Source organism: Triturus cristatus, chromosome 5_2 (assembly GCF_964204655.1).
Source record: "Triturus cristatus chromosome 5_2, aTriCri1.1, whole genome shotgun sequence".
Classification (NCBI taxonomy): domain Eukaryota; kingdom Metazoa; phylum Chordata; class Amphibia; order Caudata; family Salamandridae; genus Triturus; species Triturus cristatus.
In genome coordinates, this window is record NC_140588.1 from 484,139,585 (window position 1) to 484,161,465 (window position 21,881).

The window sequence follows — 21,881 nt, forward strand, 5'->3', positions numbered from 1 at the left end:
TCTTATTGTCTCAGGTGCCATGTGTAGTTGTTTGCTATTTTAATATCGCACCTGCCTTCTGTATTTTGGCAAGTATTACATTAGCCCACTGTGACTCCTTCATAGGCGCTACCCAGTCTCCCTACCCTTGATCTCCAAACCTATCTAACTTGTGTGAAACAAACAGTGACCTTTATGTGTGGGTTCCTATACACCTCACCTTGAATTCACTAACTAACGCTCTCATCTCCAACTTGATTTCACTGTTCTTAAGTCTGTCCACAATTATGTAGTGTAAATTGGGGGCACTAGCCCTGTCAACTTCTGCCTCAGTCCCACCCTGCATGGGCCCATCCATTTTCTTGTGTAGCTTTTGTGTTCATTTCAAAGACCTCCTGTGGCTGCTGATTATTTATGGGTTTTTCTCATCCATCACTTCTACTGACTCTTCAGAGGTGCTGTATCAACCTTTCTTTGCTGGCTTTGATTACATTAATGTTGGACTGCTTCCTTTTTGTCTCCGGGTAACCCTTCTTCACTTCTCTCTCATGATTTCCATCTCTCAGGGATCAGCTGAGGTCTGGATCTTTCCCATCTCAGCTTCGAGTTCCAAGACCGCTCGATCCTTTCTGAGTGATGCCAATGCTGGCTGTCAACCTTCCCCCTCAGAAATCACTGAAGGGATGACCCCAGTATTATTTGATGACTTTAGAGTTCAAAAGGTCAGTAATTGGCTTCAAGACCTTTTGCTTTACAAGAGTGATGGTAGAGCGGTTTTTGTAAAAAATACTCCTGTGCTCAGTTTAAGTATATTGGTCCTCCTTGGCATGTCTTAAACATAATAGCCTCCTTTTTTATCTAGAAGCAAACTTGTACCTTTACATCTGGAAGGAGGGAGCTTGTGTGGGTCAAAGGGGCTTTTCCATGTGGTATGTATGTTTTTATCAATTCACGATCTGCTCTCTCGAGTATAGCATCACCAGGGTGCCAAATGTATGCCTGTAGGTCTTTATAGGTTGTTTCTCAAGGGTTTCAGTGGATAGATATATTGTTTCATCTTGAGAGATTCTCCATATCATATTTCACCTGAAGACTTACATATTTAGCATGAATTTCTGTAGTTCTTCACTGCTGCCGATCTGTTAAAGATTAGTCTCTAGCTCGTTTAATCTGTCTACTAAGTCATTGATGTCTTTCCACATCTTTTTATAGTCCAGCTTTAGGTCAATTGATCCACTGTTTCTCTTCTTTGAGTTCGTGAAAGGCTTGCACTAGGAAGTCCTTGGTGACAGTTTGGTCTGTCCTCCCTTCAGGATTCAGGGCTCTTCTTAGTTTCATGGCCTGTCTTACAGGTTATGTTTTGTTGCAGTAGGTTTCATAATTTTGAGTGGTTCTCACCCCTACCCCTTTTATGTTGTCAATAACTTGTGGGCCTCCTCTGAGCTTATTGTGAGCCATCCCTTTTGGCTCATGTGGCTCCCCTCTTTCGTGGCCAGGATCTTATCACTTGAGCACAGTTTTCTCAGTACCCGTGAAACCCATCCTTGTGTTTTTTAGGACTGCCATCCTGATCCTATTCAGGGCCACTTAAGTCTGCTGCCAATGGCGGCTGGCTCACCGTTCCGAGCTTCCTTGTCAGAGAGCCGACATCTTGTATGCAATGCCCAGGCGTCCCATCCGTCTCATCCACCCTGCTTCTTTCTCTGATATTTCTTCAGATGTCTGATCGGCTTCAAATCCTCCTCATAGGATCTGGTCATTTTTCTGGAACATAATAGGGCCCCGTAAGAGATTAATGTTTGGAGATTGTTGGCATCTGGCGAGGAGCCAAGATTCATGTGTCCAAAATCTTGCATGTTCATCTGGGCCCCCCTACTGTGCATGTTTAAAACCACCTGACGGCAGCTTTTGACACCATCAGTCATGATCTACTGTCACACCAGCTGATGGATTTAGGTGTAGAATGTGCTGCCCTGTCCTTGTTAGATCTCTTCTGACTGAGCAAAATCATACAGTGGCCATGGGTGACTTCGCTTCAAAGTCTTTTCTTTCCCTGCGGGGTTCCTCAGGGTTCAGCGCTGAGTCGAACTCTTTATAACATCTATGTTGCACCGCTGGCTGCTTTGGTGAAGTCATTTTGGTTTTCCACTGTCTCGTATGCAGATGGCACCCAGATTGTGGTATCTGTTTCCAGAAGTGGCCTGGACCCGAGTGATTCATTCCGAGCACGTATGCGAGTAGTTGGTATCTGGATGGATGTGAACTGTCTCAAGCTGAATTCTACATCAACGGAAGTTATTCATTTTGGTAACAACTCTTCCTTTTAGAATCCTTCATGGTGGCCGGAAGAATTGGGCTCCCTCCCGGTTCCTGTGAACAGGATGAAAAATCTGGGAATCCTGGTTGATGTTAACCTTACCTCCAAGTAACAGGTTAACAAGGTAACCTCTACCTCCTTCATGCTACGCATGATCTGGAAGATTGCACAGTTTCTTCCTTCCAATCTGTTGTCCACTGTGATCCTTGGTCTTGTAATCTCTAGGACTGACAATTGCAACGGCCTCTACGTTAGCCTTCTTAAGGCACAGCTGAAAAAACTACAAATTCTACAAAATTCAGCAGCTAGACTGCCGGTGAAAATTCCAAGATTAATTGCATTGGTTGCCTGTTCATAAAACAATTCTTTTTAAAGCACTTTGTAAAACCCATAAAGCACTTCAAGGATCAGCCTTCCTGAGGGAAAACATCATCAGGTTTGTACCCAACAGGACCCTTAGATCCAGTTCTGCGATGACTTTGGTGGTGCCTCCCTATTGGCTCTCCTCCTGGGGTGTAAGGAGCTTTCTGGTCTGCACAACCCCAACCTTGAACAAGCTTCCTTTGGCAATTAAATCAGCCCCTTCTCTCCAGTGTTTCCGAAAGCTTCTCAAGACCTGGCTTTTTATTTAAATGTAATCTTATTCGCTCTGTCCTCCCTTCTTCAGTGCCGAGACACCTCCGGGGATTTGTTGAGCTTTATCAAATCAAATCGAACCTGTTGCTCATCTGCCTTTCCAGCTCCCCCTTCCAAACACACTAATATGATAGACCTTATAATTTCGCTCAGCCTCCCTTTCCTTTTGAATTATTCTCTTCACTGGCACCAACCAGTCCCCCGTACCGCCCAAAACAGTGAATGGAACACTGGGATTTGATTCTTGACATGGTTCTCTTTGCCATGAAGCAGTTTGTCTTTAAAAGGAGCTAATGTATGTTGAGGAAGACAGATGGCTGCCGTGACTGTCCCCATTTGAGCACCATTGTTCAGTAAGTAATTAGCACCTCAGAAGTCAAGCTTTCACGTATACCAAAAGGAAATCCATTTTTGGATCAGTCTTCTCAGGACTGGTTACTGAATATTCAGTGAGCACCGCGTCCATGAGACCGTAGTTAGTAAGCAAAGCTCATTCAAATCAGCTTGCTAGAAAATGCCCTGGGGTGATGCTGAAGGCAGGTGTGGCTGACTGCTGAGGGGAGACAGTAGTGTGCATTTTCAATGTTGTCCCCAACTTTCAATTTGCATTACCTATTACATCGTTTGTATTAGGCAATTTTAAAGAGCTCTCTCTAAACCTGGTGAGCAGGTCTAGTGGGATGCTGTGCTTAAGATTTAACTTTTTTCCCTTCATGGGACCTATGCGTTTGAACCACGTTCTGAATAGAAGAGGATTGATATGTAGAGATATTGTGTTATTTTTAAATGTAGATATTCCCATTTCTTCAGTTGCTTCAATTTATGCCAAGTAGTCTCAAAAGCACAGGTGAGTAAATGATCTTGCTTACGAGTTTGGTTCCTGAGTGATATTGTTAATTGGCACTTATAAGTGTACAATCCGACGATAGTATTTCATCACAGCCTCTAATAATGTCTGTGTGTGTGGATCAGCAGCTGAGTCCGCTCATGTGGCTGTTTAAAACATTAGTGACTTAATCTTCAAGAAAGCTGTTGACAGATATTTTTTTTAAATATTTCAGTCAAACCGCCGCATTTTCTGCTGTGCCAACATCAAGTGATCACCGGATGTCACCTGTAGCCCCACATCCACCTGTAAATTCAGATGTTGTCCAGAATGAACGTGCAGCAGCTCCAAACTTAGCACCACAAGAGGACAGGGCAGTAAACCAGAATGTTCAAATGAATGCGCAGGGTGGACCAGTGATGAATGAAGAGGAATTCAACCGAGATTGGCTAGACTGGATCTACACCTTTACCAGAGCTACCATTCTCTTCAGCATTGTGTACTTCTACTCTTCCTTCAGTCGCTTTATCATGATGATGGGAGCCATGCTTCTGGTTTACTTGTGAGTACTATACATTTGCCTTGATGGTTTATTATTGTGTAAAGGATCACTGCGTGTTGGACGTCTCCTCTATTGTCAGTAGTGTACTATTAAGAAAAATGTTGACTCAAACACAAACTAATTACAAACTAATTACCATACAACACCTTCTTCGATTGGAGCAGCGTCTTACACCATGATCTTTGCCATCTTGAATTTTATTTTCTATTTCTCATAGCTTTTCAGTCTTTATATCATAAACCAAAACAAAATGACGGTTCGTGTTAGAGATGTCAGTAAAATTAGACATCTTTTATGAATGGCGATTTTGTACTGAATAGAGACAGGAGAGCTTTTCAGGTTGCCAGAATGATAACGGTATTATTTCTTCTTGCATTCCAACTATGAGAAGTGTTGTTTTTGGCTCACTTTTTAACTGTGTGCACCTGTGACATGATGTTTTTGTCCAGGAAAGAGGCTTTTGTCCTAGTCAATGTTTTGGAAAGAAGACATTTTAATATTACTGTGCTGTCTGTACTTTTAGGCTAGATGCTTTTTTTTTTTTATTGAGCAGATGCGTAACATTACAATCAAGTATCAGAATTCATATGAATATATTATAGGAAAAAGAAATGGATATACCAAAATACAGTATGTATAGATTTGTCCAAGAAATATTTAATTTCAGTTATAACTTTTAAAAAAGTGAAGGGAACAGTAGAGAAAATAACTATATCAGTAGCCTAGCTAATATCCACATAACAAACAAAGAATTTAATAAGATACATTTCTAAAATTCCATATACTACGAAGACAATAAATATAAAATTGCAAAAGAATTAAATAAAGTGTCTTACTGTTATTAAAAGGCATCGATAAGTGCAATTGGTGACAAATCCTACTATCTTAAATAATAAATTCAACTATTTTATGACATTAGGCCCAACCTGGTATCTATGTCTATACACACGGGATTCATAGTGAGGCTGCACCTTCTCGGTCTAAGGATTCTCTGGTGTAGTGAGATCTAAACTTATTCTAAACCATACCTGACCTAGCTATCCTAACTGCTAATTATATCCAAATGTTGCCAAGAGGCATTTAATCTCTTTAACCCCCCTCCCCGCTTGGCAAAGTTTGTTATAATCATTTTACTAAGATATTCTTGTACTCCAGAACCCTAGAGGTTCGCCACTTTTGGAGAATCAATGAACGAGCCTCTGTCAATGCAATAGGTCTTGCTGTTGCAAGAGTTTGTAAATGACAATGTGTTTTTTGTGTGTGTTTGCAAAACCTGCAAGCAGTGCGTAAACACAGATTGCAGGTTTTGTAAACAATTAAATAAAAGACATTGTCATTTACAAGGGCAATAGCTTAAACTCTCGCAAATGTGAGACCTTTGCAGCACCCGCTGTTTAGCTTTACACATAAGCGCGGGTGCTGTGATAGCTTCAAAAGTAAAGCAATAGGAAAACATTTTTCTCTATTGGTTTACTTTTGAAACCATTGCGGCACCCGCGCTTTAGCTTAAGATGTTCAAAGCGAAAGTGCAGGTGCCGCCATAGTAGCAAAAGTAAGTGAATAGAAAAAAAGGGAAGGACTGGATTGTGAAGGCTGATTACAGCATATCCGGTACATTTTGGCAATACATGATTTGTGAGCTGTTATGAAACTGTTTAGAATTTGTCTGTTATTCTTCAATACCTGGAAGTTAAGGAAATTGTGAGTACGGGACTCATGTCTGTAACCCACAAGGTATGTTCTCGGGGTGATTTAGTTTTGTTTCCTGCGTGGAAATATCTAGTTTTTGGATGGGAGGAAAATTCGTAATTAAGTGTTAGGCTAGTCTCCAAGGTTGAAAATGTCAGTGGATTTAAAGGACGTCAATATGGTGTCCCAGCACATAGCAATGGGCTTCTTTCTTAGTCCTCTACTTTCTTTTCTGCGAATAGCTACACTTTCTGCTTGTCCCCATTTTTCAACTTCTTCCTTACAGCTGTGTAATGTAAGGGCGGTTCGTGATTTCCATCTCCTTGTGATACCCCGTTTTGCTATTATAAGAACCAGGTCTGCAAATCTGGCCTGCACTTCGTGACCTTTTTGTCGTCGATATAGTCCCAATATACATGCTTCTGCTGTTCGTACTCCTATATCGCCCAACACTTCCTCTAGGACGATGGATATCCCTCCCCAGTATCCTCGCAGTCCGGAACAAGACCATATTATATGAGCGAGATCTGCGTCCTGTTCATTACTTCTGGAGAAAGATGCTGTAACGCTGAGGGTAAATGGTATGAAATTTGTGTGGTGGTAAATGTGCCCTTTAGGTTATCATATATTGAATGAATTTGAAACGTGCTTCGGGATACTTGTTTTGGGTATTCATTCCAGTATTGTTTTCCATTCTTTCTGTAGTAGTAGTCTGTCTAGTAGTAATCTGTTAATCTCTTGCACCCATTTGCTGCGTATTGGATTCAATGGGGATGGTTGATGTGTGCGTATCGCGTGATCGAACCAGCTTGTGAGATGGTTAGCCGTTCCCATAAAGTACATTAAATGTACTAGCTCATGCGTCTCAGGTTCTGCTCCTTTGGGAGCCCAGTTTCTCTTTATATAGGCTATCAGGCTTGCGTGGGTTAAAAACTGTGTTCCCGTGACCCCTCGCTCGTTTATGAAATCTGTGTGTGTTAGGAGCGTCCCTTCTCCAAAGAGGTCTCCTGCTGTGCTTACCCTGGCTTGTGTCCAGGGTTCTAACTGTCGGTTGGCTAGAGTTCCCGTATTGGTGGGAATGCCCAATAATGGTATGTTGCGGCGTATGCTGTGGTGTTCATAGTGTATTTTAGTGCTTGTTTCCAATATATTATTGCAATCTTCAGCAAAGTTTGAGACAAAGGCGGTATCATACTGCCGGGACATGTAATCTACCTCGTGCAAGCATTTGCTGTGTATGGGCTATTTCCTGTAAATTGCGACCTGCCAGCCAGTATGAGAGTCATTGCAGTTGTGTTGCGAGGCAGTGTGCATAGAAATCCGGGGCTCCCATCCCTCCTTCATCTCACGGGAGTTGCAGTTTCATTAAACTTAAACGACGTCGACCATGCGCCCCATATTAAACTAATTAGTAATGTGTTCAATGTTTTGTAAACACTTTTGGGGAACACTACTGGCAAGTTCGTAAAAAAGAATAGTAGGCGCCAGAGCATTACCATTTTTTTTTTTTAACACATTTTTTTATTTTTAACAATACACTCAATTACGCACATCCCGTTCCACCAATGCAAAGTAAAATTACATTCCATTAAATATATTATTTCAACATTTCGTCTGGTATCATCATATGAACCCCATCCTTCAGTAACATTACACACATTAATCTTGTATGTCCCCATCAATCTCTTCTTCGGATGTCTCCCCCGACTGCATCTTGGGAAGTTCGCAGATGTATCCCCGAAATGTATTCCATGCCCCCCACACTTTATTCCATTTGCGCGGACACCCTCGATTACTGTACACTGTTTTTTCAGTTAGCATGGCTGCGTCCATGTCTTTACACCAAGCTCTGATCGTCGGTATCTCCTCTGAACCCCATCTTTGCGCGATGTTCCGCTTCAAGCACGAATAACATAGGTTATAGGGGACAGCCTTGTCTTGTACCTATTTGCATTTGAAAGGGTCTTGCTATATATGATCCGGCGCGCACCCTGGCAGTTGGGAGGTAGTAAAGTATTTGGATCCATTTCGTGTATTCCCGGGGATTCTGAATTTCTGCAGCGTGGTTAACATGTATTCCCAGCCTAAAGTGTTGAATGCTTGCAACCCGCTTCCGGCATCTCCATAGCGCAGGAAAACATTATATTGCATAGTCTATGTATATTTAGGGATTGAGGGATGTGTTATGCGTGGGGACGAAGCCACATTGATCGATATGTACTAGTTTCGTTAAGAGGGGTTGCAATCGGTTTCCTAAAATCTTGCTTAGGATCTTATATTCTGTGTTCAATAAGGAGAGTGGGCGGTATGCAGCCAGTTTGGTGTGGTCTATTCCAGGTTTGGGAAGCTAGGTTATCAGGGCCTGTGCTGCGGAGGGAGGTAAAGTGCCTGTCTCGTATGCTGCTTTGTATAATTTCTTGATTTGGGGGGGGATCTGTTGTTACATGGTATAGAATTCTGCTGGCAGGCAGTCTAGTCCTGGGGTCTTATTTTTAGGATGACCCTTAATTGCTGCATTTATTTCCGCTGATGTGATGGGGGCCTCTTCGTTTTTTTTTGGGTAGTTCCACCGCATCTAGAAAGGAGTGGAGCTCCTGCTGGTCCATTTGTTGTGGGGCCGTGTAGAGTGCTTGCTAGTGGTTGTCTGCTTGTTTGGTTGCTCAGGTGTGTTGTGGAGGTATGATTTCTATTATTGGTGTTGGAGGGGGAGCATTTCTAAGGATGTGTACTAACAGTGTGCTTGGTCTATCTGCTTCTGTGTGCACTTTATGCATATAGGAGCGATGGTCTATGATACGTAATTGATCCAATAGTTTTGCGTATTGAATGCGGGCTTCTTGGAATTCTGGTTTTGCAGCAGAGTCTAAGGCTGCCTTGGCCTCGAGTGTACCTACTTTTTCATTGACCTGTTTTATTTCCCTATCGGTCTGTTGACCGGCTCCTGTAGTGGTATTGATGGCGGCGCCACGCAACACCACCTTAAATGCTTCCCATTCCATTTCAACTGAAGAGGCCATGCCAGCGTTTTCAATGAAATAATTTGTAATGGTGGAAGCTAGTGCTTCCTTGAACACCCCATCCTCCTGGTGTTGAGGGTTTAATCTCCATGTGGGTACCGGAAAGGGGACTCGTCCCCACGCAATTTTAATTTCAAGTGCGCTATGATCCGATATTGTTTTGCCTACGTAGCGGAGCATGTGGTTTGTGTTAATTATGATGCTTGGCAAAATATATGATCATTCCTAGTATGTAGATCGTGTGCAGGTGAATAATAAGAATATTCCCACATCCCCTTATTATGACTGTGCTAGATTTCCCTCAGGGACCAACCTTGTTCCCAATTTTGCAACAATTTGGATAAATGTTTTGTGTGAGCTCCAGTGAGGGGGAGCGGGGGTGATCGATCGAGTGTTGCGTCTAGGACTGCATTGTAATCGCCGCCTAATATCCTGGGGTATTCAGTACAGTCTGCTAGTGCGGAACTCACCTGAGCATAAAAATGATTTGGTCTGAATTAGGGGCGTATAAACTCCCTATTACTACGGGACTGCAATCTAGGGTACCCCGTAGTACAACATATCTGCCTTCCTTGTCTATTCGATTTTCATGTATTACAAATCGAACTCCTGATCGTATCCACACTGCCGCTCCCCGGGCAAAAGCGGAATAGGCTGTGTTATGTATTTGTCCTCCATATTCTTTGTAGCTTAGTGGCCTCTAATGCTGTTAAATGCGTCTCTTGTAATAGCACTATTTGTGCTTTACGTCAAACTAATTGAGCGTGTATTCCATGCCTTTTGTGTGGCGATCCCATTCCCCGTATATTCCAAGTGAGACAGTTCTAGTTTTGTGTCGATTCCATGTGTATCATTATTGTAAAACAGTAATGACCAATCGAGTCTGAAAGTAAACTATTTAGGGCCCATCAGCTACCCTGTAAAACTACCCAATACTCTGTCCAACTTCGGAACTTTGTTCGACCAAACTTTATAAACAAGTCCTGTTAACTCTACATATTTAAGGTTGGCTAGTGCAATAGGGGTCATGGTTGATTTGTGATGTGTGGGTCTCTTGAAAGGTACTAATAGGTTTCCCATGTGGGGTGTAGGCCCCCGGTACCTGCCCAACACCCGCCAGGTGCCAGTGTTCAAGTCTTTGGACCGCAGATTTCAGTTCCCCTACGAGGGGCCAATTTAGTAGTCTTGTTTCGTGAGGACTTCCTATCTATTAGTTCTCTGGCACCGGTGTTGTGGTTGCCCTTTTCTGGACTGCGATTCTAAATTTTGTCGAAGAGCCGAACTGATGGGTAGGTTGGGGAAGGTATGTTCGAGCCATTCCCATGCTTCATCTGGGGTGTCGGAGAAAAAAACTTTTCTGGTTGTGTAGAATTTTGAGTTTAGCTGGATACAGAAGGGCGTACTTCAGATTTATAGTTTATAGGTGTTTGATTCCTTGGTATGATACTTTTTTCTTCCGAACTTGAAGCTTATAGTCAGGGAACAGCATTATACGTACGTTGTCCTTTATGATCGGTGCTTTTTCTCATGCCACTTGTAGGATCTGGTCACGGTCTCTGTAGTTAAGCACTCTGGCAACTATAGGGCGAGGTTGCATATAAGGCACTCTCCTCCTCGGTGGGAACCCTATGAACCCTCTTGACGTAGAAGGTTTCTGTTAATCTTCCTACTGGCATCAGTGATCATAGCCATGGTTCAATAAACAGCGTTGCGTTTTGACCTTCTGTGTTTTCCGGCATCCCTATAATGCGAACATTGTTGCAGCATGACTGCCCTTCTGCGTCCTCCACCCATTCTTGTAGGATTGTGATCTGGTGCTGTAAGCGTTTCAGTGTAGCCGAGTGTTCTTTCTGCTTATAGATCAGTTCTTGTACTGCCACTTTATTGGTGTTCACTTTGTCTGCAAGTTTTTTGTAGTCATCTCTGATTAGGGCGACTTCTGAGGTTAGTTAACACTATTGTTGTTGTACTCACCCACGCCTATAAAGCCCTCCACAACATCGGACCCAAATACTTCAACAAAAGAGTCTCCTTCCACGTACCCAAAAGGAGCCTCCGGTCCGCCGACCTCGCCATGGCAGAGACCCCACACATCCGCAGAACCAGAGCAGGTGGAAGAGCCTTCTACATCGCAGTGAAGACCTGGAACGAGCTCCCAGTCAACCTCCGATGCTCCCCCACTCTGCACACCTTCAGGAGGAGCCTCAAGACCTGGCATTTCAACTAATCCGGAGCTGCATCCCCCCAGCGCCTTGAGACCCGCACGGGTGAGTAGCGCGCTTTTTAAACCCCTGATTGATCGATTGATCATTAATGCCCGTGATTGCCGTATTTCTTGTAGAATGAGGTCTAGTTAACCGGCTGTGGGCTCTCCGTAGTAGGGGGGACCGTATTAGAGGATGTGGTGGTAGAGGGGGCATTAGTGTCTTCAGTGTCTTGATTTTTCCCCTTTGTGCTTCCCATTGTGATCCAGCACTTGTGATTGATTGTAGTGCGAGTTGTTAGTTAATGTGATTGGACTAGGGGGGCCGCTATCTGGTAGTCTGCTTCCCCAGGGTGCGACGTGACGGTTTTGTGCCCCAGCTCTTTCAGCGCAATTACGTTGCAGTTTCAGTGATGTCGCCCGATTTGGTTCACCTCGAGGATTGGCAACTTTGTACACCTACCGGGGGGCCCTTCTCTTGCACATCCGATAGTTATTGTCGTTACCCATAGTTCCTTTGACATGCCGGGCAACAGTTCGCTTTCAGTTCAGTGAGTGTGGGATCAATGTTCGATGGTTAGGGAGAGGAACCATTGTAAGTGCAGCAACACCCTGAAGGCGTTGGAGTGACTAGGGGTATTATAGCAATGCCGCTCCTTGGTAAGACCCTATTCCCAGCCGGTGGATGCGGTCGCTGTTGGAAAACGAGGCAGCATCTGTGAGGCCTGCACAAATAACATGACTACATTTGTCCTTCACTGGGAACCAAACACCCAATTGTAGCGCCTGACTCTCAGAGGGTAGTGTTGCAGAGCAGCCTGAGGCTTACTCAAGGGAGGTGGTGTGGGCTAGTAATCGCCATTTGCAGGTGCACAAATATAACACTCAATAATTGATTGTCCAGTCTGTACTTTGCTTTATAAAAGTAAGAGTACATTTATTAAACACACACACTACTATGCACCAATTTACAAATATACATAAGCTGTTGGAATTACTTTGACATTGCATAACATCTCCACCCCTCCTGCAGGGGGAGTGGGGTCTAGTACCACCACTCCGATGTATGCACATCAACTTGCCCCCAATGCAGTTAATTGAACATAACCTGGAGCAAGGGCCCTGCGCACTGGCACCATCCCAGTGGCGACCCACCCCATTACCTCAACAAGCATTAAAAAGGGGTCAACCTGCCTTGGTGACACATGACCCTGACTGAGCATCTCCTACTTAAGGGCTAGCAGTCTGGGATCTTCACCTAAGCGCAGCAGCAAGAATCCATGTTTACGCATACTTTAGAATGACAGTACTCATCACCTTAGTTGATCATTTGAATGCATTGCAATCACAGCCCCTAAAGGCATCACAGATGAAATCACAGGATTACGCATATACAGCCAGACACCCTAGCAGGACTGTCTGGCAACATAACCCCACTTGGCTTATGACATCACCTTACACCAGCACATCACATTAAACAAATGAATCTCAGTCCTTCTGAAAGAAATAACCATTAGTAAATGCATTTCGGTGCAGTTGCACCACTTCACCTCCAGGGGATGCCCTTCTCCAGACATCCCCAACTCAGCCCTTCACTCCATGATGCACTTTGTAGTACACCCTCAGCTGTAGAACATAAGTTCCAGCCCAGAAGGTGATAACTGCTGGCTGAGCCCTTGAGGGGTTATTCTTTCAGATGCCCCATGAAACTTATGGGGGGACTGTCCTCCTTTATGCTGGGGGAGGCTGCGGTGCTCCGGCAGCCCCCCCTGCCCTTCTTTCCACACATGAGTGACCCCCTCCTCTGGGGGCCACCAGGCGCCAAAAACGATGTTTCCCCCCCCATGCCTTGCACGGCATTATGGGGCGGTTTGAGCTCCTTCCTACGCATAATCAATGAGCGGCTCTCCCGCTGTGCCAGGGAGAGCTGCGCTGTCGGCCTCGCTGCTTCTTCTCCCTCCGGATGGGGGGGCCCGGTCCCACCCGGACCCCCAGGTGATGTTCGACGGCTCGGGCCCCTCGCACCTTCTGACTTCCTCTTCAGGGTCCCGGTCCCACCCGGGACCCCCGCCTGCCTCCGTGATGGAGGGCAGCCCGGGGAGCCCACCCCCGGCTGCCCCCGCCCGGCCAGCACCCTCGAGTGCTGCCGCGGGAGCCGTCACGACTCTTCTCGTCTGCCCGCTTCAGCGGGCAGACACGCATCATTCTCCCGGGAGCGGTTCTTCGGGGGGAGTGCGACGGCACTTCCCCCCCACCTTCTCCACACTCTGGGCCCGGGGATGGGGGCCCGGGCTCCCGAACATCTTCGGGGGCGTGACGGTGCTCCCCCTCACTCAGCATCGGTGGGGGCCAGGGTGGGCTCCTGGGCCCCTGCCAAGGGCCACCTTCACGGGGAGCGCGACGTCGCTCCCCATCCTCCTTTTTCGGCGGGGGCCAGGGTGGGCTCCTGGCACCCCGCGGGGGTATCTTCACGGGGTGCGTGACGGCGCACCCCGACTTTCCTTCCTTGGGGGCCAGCCCCCGGGACCTGACCCACCCCTGGGGAGGCATCTTCCAGACAGGCGGCGGAACCCCACGTGCTTTGTCGTCGGTCCTGTCAAAGGTCGTGTACCTTCTGGGGGCATATCTCAGCCCCCAGGGGTCCGATCTCCTCCATTTTCGCGTCCTGTTGCTCCTGGTGGTGCCCCCCAGCCACTGAGAGCACTCTCCTTTGCCCTCCGGGTCTCCAAGAGGGTGCCTTCTTCAGGGAACGGTCTTCACTGGCTCCCTGCGCCAGCCTTTCGACTGGCTCTCCTTCGGGGCCTCACTTCTCCCTGCGCAGAGGCCACTGCTCCTGCGCACCGGTCCTGGACTCTTCTTCTGGTACTGTTTGGGTCCTGGGGGCAGTCAGGGGGGGTCTCCTTCCAACTGCCCATTGCGCCAGGCTCCAGCACCTTCAGCCTCTGCCGACCACACCCCAGAGAGAGCCTCTCTTCCTGTGCAAGCACTTTATAAAATTTGAGTAGGGGACTGGCAGGAAGTCCCTGTTGGTCATATCAAACAGCGACACATCACTTTCCTGCCCCTGCTCCCTCCTTCTTGTCCAGCCTCTGGGTTTGTTCAAAATGGCGTTGTCCAGTGTCTCTGGCCACATGGCCTCTGAAACCCAACTCCTTCCACGCTGCCTTCCCTCCTTGGTGCAGCCTGGTGCCTGGCACCCAGTGACAGCTGCTAATTGATGAGCCTGTAGCCCCTCCCATCTTCTCTTCGTGGAGAGGAGGCCCTAGCTTGTGGAAGAAAGATTATCAATCCCTCCAGCTGAGGTCAGCCCTCAGCCTGGGTCTGGTCATGGCTGGCTCAGAGAAATATGACAGTTCTGGATGTCCCCAAAGCAGTACAAATATGACTTTGGACTCTGCAGAATACTTCTTTTCACATTTGCTACATTGGACTTAAGTGCGTGTCTGGAATCTGTAGGCCTAATTGAAGTTAATCTAGCCCCTGGCTCCACATTCTCATATGGGAATAAGGAAGTGAAAACACAGTAAAACACACTGACTTTCCCTGGCATGTCTTCCATCCTGAGTTCACTGTGGGTGAGTCCCAACTTATGAGGCTCCCCCACAGTAAAAGCTCAACAATAAGGTGCTCAAAAAGCGAAAAATCCGGACGGCCCATAGTGTCAGAACCACCTTCTAACAGTCGCCTTATTTGTTCTTTGCTTCACAACACTCGCTTGCGATTGGCCCAGGGTCTAGCCCCTCATATTCCAGTATTGCCTCCCACCTACCGGTCAAGAAGATCGGCGTGTTCATGCCAGGTCAGTTCAGCTCAATTCATCACTCCCAGTCGGCTCTGCAGTGAGTTGGGTCTCTGGTCAGTGTGACCGCCGCCAGAGGCACCTTTCTTGTGGTGTTGCAACGCCCCTCCGCCCGCCTGAGTGGGCCCGATCAGGCCACGGATGCAAGGTGCTGGTGGCGGTCCGCAGTGAACGGTTTGTCTATTGTCGATCTTTCCCTAGCTCCGTGCTCTGGAGGTTTGCACGCTGGGTTGGGGGACAGCGACTCACGGGTCCCTCAGCTGTGTCGATAGAAGACAAGCGTTTTCCCTGTATCGGTGGGAGATGGGATCCGCCGTTGGTGCCTTCACGGCTATCACATCTTTCCACGGGAGTGGGAGTTTGGCACCACCAAAGAGTACATTTAGTCCTCGGGGTCTAGCAGTTGTCAATGCTAGTTAGCGGCGGCCGATTTCATGCATTTTCGAGTGATATAGCAGGGATGTCGGGTCCCGGGATGGGACCTCTGCAGTAATGCTTCCGCCATGTTCGGTAGTTAGCCAAGCCCCCCGTTTAAAATGTTTATTTTGATGTTAAAGCACGGTCCAGGTTGCCAAAGCACCACTCTCTTTGCCTTTTTGCCAACAGAGGATTAACATGGTGACAGTAACAAGTAGTATAACTGTCTCAGCAATAGTATTCCAGTGGTATTGAACTGAACCCTCAGATATCTCAGATGCCTCTGGAGTATTATCATTTTTTAATTGCAGGAAGCTATAATGCTTGGACTATGGTTTTATGTTTCTTGTAAAGTGCAATGTCCAGTTGCAAGACCACTTAGCTGAGTTTCTGGGTGACTCGTACTTGAAGAGATGGACAATTTCAAATGTAAGCAGGCATTGTAGTGGATTCATTTGTTGGCTTGAAAATGGATACAAGTTTTGAGAAGAAGCAAGTGCAAACTTATTAGAATCATTTACAGCCATTTACAATTAAATGACAGCTTAATTTAATTTATATATAAACTGTAAAATTATCAGCTATAATTGTCACTGTCTAGTATCTTTTACATTTGTGTCAAAATTCACAAATAACTTTATTATTGCAAACAATTCTTTCAGTTATTACTAGTTCATTAGGGCCTTTGTCTTCCATGTTGTTCGTTCTATAGAAGTGACACTAAACATGGAGCCTAGGACATCAATATAATATACCTAATATCACGTTTGCAGAAACAACCCTCCATGGATTCTCATACCCTCTTCTCTGTAGCAGATGGCTCGAAGGCAAAATCCGAGCCTTTCTCTGCAATTGTGCAGACTCATTTGTAATTGTAGTTTCAATTATATAACCCCTAAAATCCCTGACAAGACGTTAAAGTGCCTTACAGCAGGTAGTACACTACTCCGGAATCCAAAGTTAGTGGTTAATAAAGTAGTTATTGTTGCTTACTGGGAATAGTCCTTTTCTGTCAGGAAACCATTCCATGCATTTACTACTGTTTCTTTGTGGTAGATGAAATTAATAGGTGTTTAGTGTGATTGTTAGAGGGGGCTCTGTGGGTTCATGCTACTGCTAGGTGAGATGTATAGATAGAGTGACGGAGATTAGGTATTGTTCGATTGCAGGGTTAGCACTTTTAAGCGAGGAGCTTGTGATCTATGAAACATGGTGTGAGTCATTTGCAGAAATACAAAGTAACCTAGATTAAAGCAGACATGCATGCCACTGAGGGAAAACTACATTCAGAAAGAGTTGGCATGCTGAGGATGGTAGGGTAAGGAAAAGAAGAATCAGTTAAGGGTTTTAAGTCAGTTTCTATTTTTCAAGCAGAGTGTTGGGAATGTAGCAGACAGATACTTTCTGAGTTAGAATGCAATTTGAGGATGTAAAGCTGCGAAAAAAGCGAAGATTGCTTAAACATGCAAGGCAGAGTTGGCAGATCATTTAAACATCACGAACTTGAGCCAGTTGTGTGCCAAGTCTATTGCAGACCTTTTAAACAGTCTGGATTAGGCCAACCTTGGTACAAGGTCTTTATACAGCACAAGGGAAGGTGGTATAGACAACTTCTTTAGGGAAAGTCTCATTTAATGGTCTTTCCTTGTTGTTCTAAGGTTTCTGCACTAAGATTGTTATGCTTCCTGAAAATGAGTTATTTAGCACTGACTGAGGGCACCTCGCAAACATGCAGCCAGCTTTATAATCTATTTGAACTAATCACATTTATTTTTTACTACAGAGGATCCATATGTACTTGTCTTACTTGGCCTGTGTGGTACATGAATTGTATGTATTTGTGACCCATAGTAATGGAGGCCTGTAGGTTCCATGTGTGATCCCGTGCACCTGATGGATGCACGGTTGTTTGACCAGACCATGGAAGTGTATTGCTGACTTTCCTGAGCTGGAAAGAGGAGACCTAGACATGAAAGTGCAAACAGAGCTCCTTCAGCAATTAAAAAAGACTCTCGACTGTAAAGAGCTACCGATTACTCTTCCTGTAGCACTGAGATTTGCTGATTGAGTGGTGGAGAGTGAGACTGCAGTTCTTTTTGTCCGGGCATGAAGACTTCTTTAGAAGCCTTTTTTCTCTTTCCTGATCACTGTCGGAGTGGCTGTGGACAGCCAGATGCAGACTGCTCAAACCTATTTGTGCCACTGTTGTGGTCATTGTAGGCTTTAGACTACCCTGCTGTGAGGATGCAGTACTTACCCATTTTAGACCACTTTTGCAATTTCTCGTACACCGTGTAGAGCTTTTCAAATGTCACTTTTTCACAGTTGATTTTATTGAGACTTAAGGCAGTCAACATTGTCCCTCTGCGCTCCATATTCTAGGGTCTTGAGTCTTTGATTTTACTTGCAACTTCCTCATATCTCTCTTATGGCAAGTTCATAACTGGTTCAATGACACAAGATATTAGGAGTCACCTCCTGGTCAAGAGGCACCTGGTATATTTTTGGGCAGTTTTTTTCATCTGGAATAATGCACTAGACAACGAGCTGGGTTTAGGCAGGTTATACTCCCAACTCCAAGCCACATGCTTTGGGCGACTGAATGCATTCCCTGTGAAATGCATTGCTTAAGGTACAAAAAACTCGGAGGATTGGGCGCATTGGAGACTGTGGGGAGGGAGCAATTTTTAACTCTGCTTGGTCCATCAGCACTAACCTTTGGAGCCTACTTGTCCAACTTTTCACCTTTATTAAATTCGGAGCTTGATCCAGGTGTCGACCTTCTAGTCTGACTTAACTGATTTGCAATAGTGAATGAATGCGCCCAAGATGAAGAGAGAGCAAATAAAGACAGATGGAGGAAGAGGTTGCAGAAAAATACTAGCGGGAGAAAGGAAGAGAATGAAACTGGGGACATGCTGTGAAAAATACTATGCAGAGCCTCGAAAAAGAGTAAAACTGAGAACAGAACTACAGAGGATTAAGGAGTGGGACATAGTGATGAAGGTGACCGAGGAAAAGCAGAGACTGGAGATTGAAACAATCGAGGGAAGTGCACAGGTGAGAGAACAGGAGACTGTGAGACATGAACTAGGGTGGAAAAAGCTCAGGAAGATAAAAAGAGTAAGGAGGAAAGAATTAAAAGGGAGTAGAATTAGGAGCATAGAAGAGAAACAGAGAGGCAATTAGAGGGAAAAGTTGACAGAGTTAAATACAGAGAGAGAAATGGAGGAAGAAAATAAGTAAGATGGAAAAGAATAAAGTCTGGAGCTACCGCCTTCATCACAATGCTGCTGCCCTGACAGCTTACCCACTGCCCCAAGTCCCTCTTATGCCAAGCATTTAAGGTGTTGGTCACATGCCGTGCATTAAAGGTGTTGGTGACAGTTTGGGGTTAATCTCTGCACCTAAAGCAGAGGATCTTTAGTTTGATCAGGCTGTATTAGCTCCTGGATAGTCAGCCTTGCTTCCGATGGCGTCCAAAGGGCTGAAAACGGTTCGAAGTCAGATGGGTGTGTACACGGAGCCATTAGTTCCAGGCTTGGCATCCAGAGGGGGAAGGTGCTCAGATGTGCCACTGGATTATTTGTGCTGCTTACGCTTACCATCTATAATTCTAAATATAAGGAACAGCACTATCCTTGTATATAGAATTATAGTTGGTTAACAGTTAATTACTGGGATGTTTTTCACCAATGGGTTCTTAGTGACATCAAATAGACAACTAGAGCGAAACTCAAGTTGTCTTTGATGTCACTCACATCCTCTGAGGTGAAAAACATCACCAGAATCTACTGCCATCTATAATTTTATTTTGTGCGTTCTCACTCCCCCTCATCTCCTCCAAGTCATCTGCCTCTGCTTTCAACTGTTACCCAGGAGCAAAGTAGTAATGGGATGGAAGAGCCATATATAACATGGCTTCTCCAGTATTTAGGGTGTCTTTCATAGATTCACATGCCTGAATCATTCCCCTTCGTCGGAGTGGGAGTCCCACGGTACATAAAAAAGCAATAATTATGCATATAATAACCTAAAAACCTTGGTAACATGAAACCAGGATGTAAAGTAGCCTAAGCTACAAGGAAACTTCCACACCTATGACTATCACAGTCACTATGTACAATCCAAACTGCAGCCAATCAAGTGACAGCACCCACCAGAATGTCCTCCTCAGAGGCTCAGGCTCTCAGATTTTCTACCGCACGTCGTGTGAAGGGAGTTTAGCTCAACTTCAGGATGTCAACTTCTAAGAGGTCTCTCTTTAGGCCTTGTGAATCTTGTGGGAAGCTCCAGCTGTTCTCTGAAGACCCCCACAAGAAGTGTATCTACTGCCTCTATCCGGAACATGAGGTGAGGGATTGTAAGATCTGCAGGACCTTCCCTCAGAAAACCCTCAGGGATAGGGAAGGGTGCCTACCTCTGTGGCTACAGAAGATTAAGGACAAGGATAACCCTTTGTCTGAGGTGGAAAGTGCAGCCTCTGGGTCGTCTATATCCTCTAGAAAGAGGATGGCTGAAGAAGACTTATCTCCTGGGGCAAAGGTGTTGAGAAAGGTTCAGCCTGCTAAAGGCTCAGGCTTGCCTTCTACTTCTTCTACCTGCTACGCCCCCGAGAAAGACAGGAAAGTCTCTGACATCTAAAAGACTTCCTGACAAGGAATTACCTCTGCAAAAAATGCCGTCATCGACGGTGTCGTCGACGGCTCCTTCGTCGACTATTATCGTCGTCGACGCTATATCTACGTCAACGGTTACATTCTCGTCTCCGAGACTGAAGATGATCATGACATCGGCGTCGTCTCCGTCGACGCTGTTCTCCGTAGCTGTTAGACCCATTTCGTCGATGAAGGAGATTACATCTCTCGTCAGCGCTCTGTCGACGGTAAGGACAAAGAAGATCTCGTCAACGACTGCTGCGTCGACGGCCACCTCGTCGACGAAGACTGCCGCGTCGTCGACGACTGCCTCGTCGTCGAAGACTGATTAGTCGTCGACGACAAATTGCCTCGTTGATGATGATTACCTCGTTGTCGTCTACCTCCTCGTCGACGAAGATTGTCTCCTCGACGGCTAACCTCTCGTCAACGAAAATTGCCTTTTCGTCGAAAACAGCTTCCTCATTGACGCTCACCCTTTTGGCGCCACCACCATCGTCGACACCTCTTTTGTCTTCCTGTATGGAATTACAAGTTTGGTCTGCAACATCGGCTACTCCTTCATCCGCCCTGCCTTTGACGGCGGCTTCTCTACTACAACGTCGTGGCTCCTCATTGGAAGCCCTATCACCATTGATGCTGCCTGAACAATAATTAGATTCTGAGGAGGAAGATGAAGACTAATCTGGAGAGGATGACAGATGCCACACTGCTAGGAGTCCATCAGAACTGTTTATAAAATACCAGGATGGCGACCAGGAGGAAGAACCATGTACTGAACCTCAAGCTCCAACTCCTGTCACAGTTCCCTCAGCACAAATGCCTTTGGAATTGCTTAACAATGTGCAATATATGTTGCAGGACTATTATCGGCATTTTCCTTGATCAGAATTGGCGGAGTCTCTTCTATCCACGCCTATGCCAAGGGTTACTATGACCTTTTTGCAATCTCCCAGACCACCTTCTCCACTACCATCTCGTCATTCCCATGATGCAAATACAACAGATGATGACAGGGGGAGAGGTGGATGACCAGTCAGTGCTGTCGGAGTGGGACGAATACCAAATCCAAACTCCGTCACCGTCTGCTCCGGCCCCCGTGGACTCTCCTCCGGTGGATATCGGAAGTTTTCATCTCCTTGTGGAGAGGGCAACAAAGAGATTTCTCATCCCTTCGGAGGCAAAGAGAGATGACTGCTTTCTTTGCGATTTTAAGGACCAACCGCGAAAGCAGATCAGAACAAATCCGATAATAGATTTTATATGGAAGGAAGGATTAAAAATCATGGCGACACCAAATTCTCTACCAGCAGTCTTACCTCGGTTGGACAAAAAATATAAGGCGCCAAGCGGTTCACCGGCATGCCTCATCGGCCAGCCGAAAGCTGACTGTCATCGCCCAAGCGGCGCAGAGACGGGCCAGGAACCCCTATTCACCTAGATCAGCTCCGCCTGACAGGGATGGCAGATGGTTAGATTCAATTGGAAAAAAGGTCTCCACGATGGCAGCGACAACGGTTCGGGCTGCAAATTCCCTAGCCATATTAGGGAGATACGATCGGCAAATGTGGTCCCACATCTCCCCCTACATTAACATGCTGTCGGAGCCTTCCAAGTCCGAGACTTTGAAAATTCTACAAGAGGGAGAATATACCTCTGCTGAAATCGACGCAGCTGTGGATCTGGCATCCACTGGATTTAGACAATTGGCGGGTGCAGTAGTATTGAGGAGACAAGGTTGGCTGAAGTCAACATCTTTCTGTCAAGAGGTCCAAACT

General features: G+C 45.8%; 1 protein-coding gene across 1 annotated transcript in view; it reads left to right on the top strand.

The window, feature by feature from the left end:
• The window catches only part of HERPUD2 (HERPUD family member 2), a 268,181-nt gene that overhangs the window by 211,375 nt on the left and 34,925 nt on the right, over positions 1-21,881 (top strand). The window contains exon 7 of the mRNA XM_085607481.1: positions 3,994-4,320. Coding sequence (XP_085463607.1) covers positions 3,994-4,320 — 327 coding nt within the window. The remainder of the gene's footprint in view (positions 1-3,993; positions 4,321-21,881) is intronic.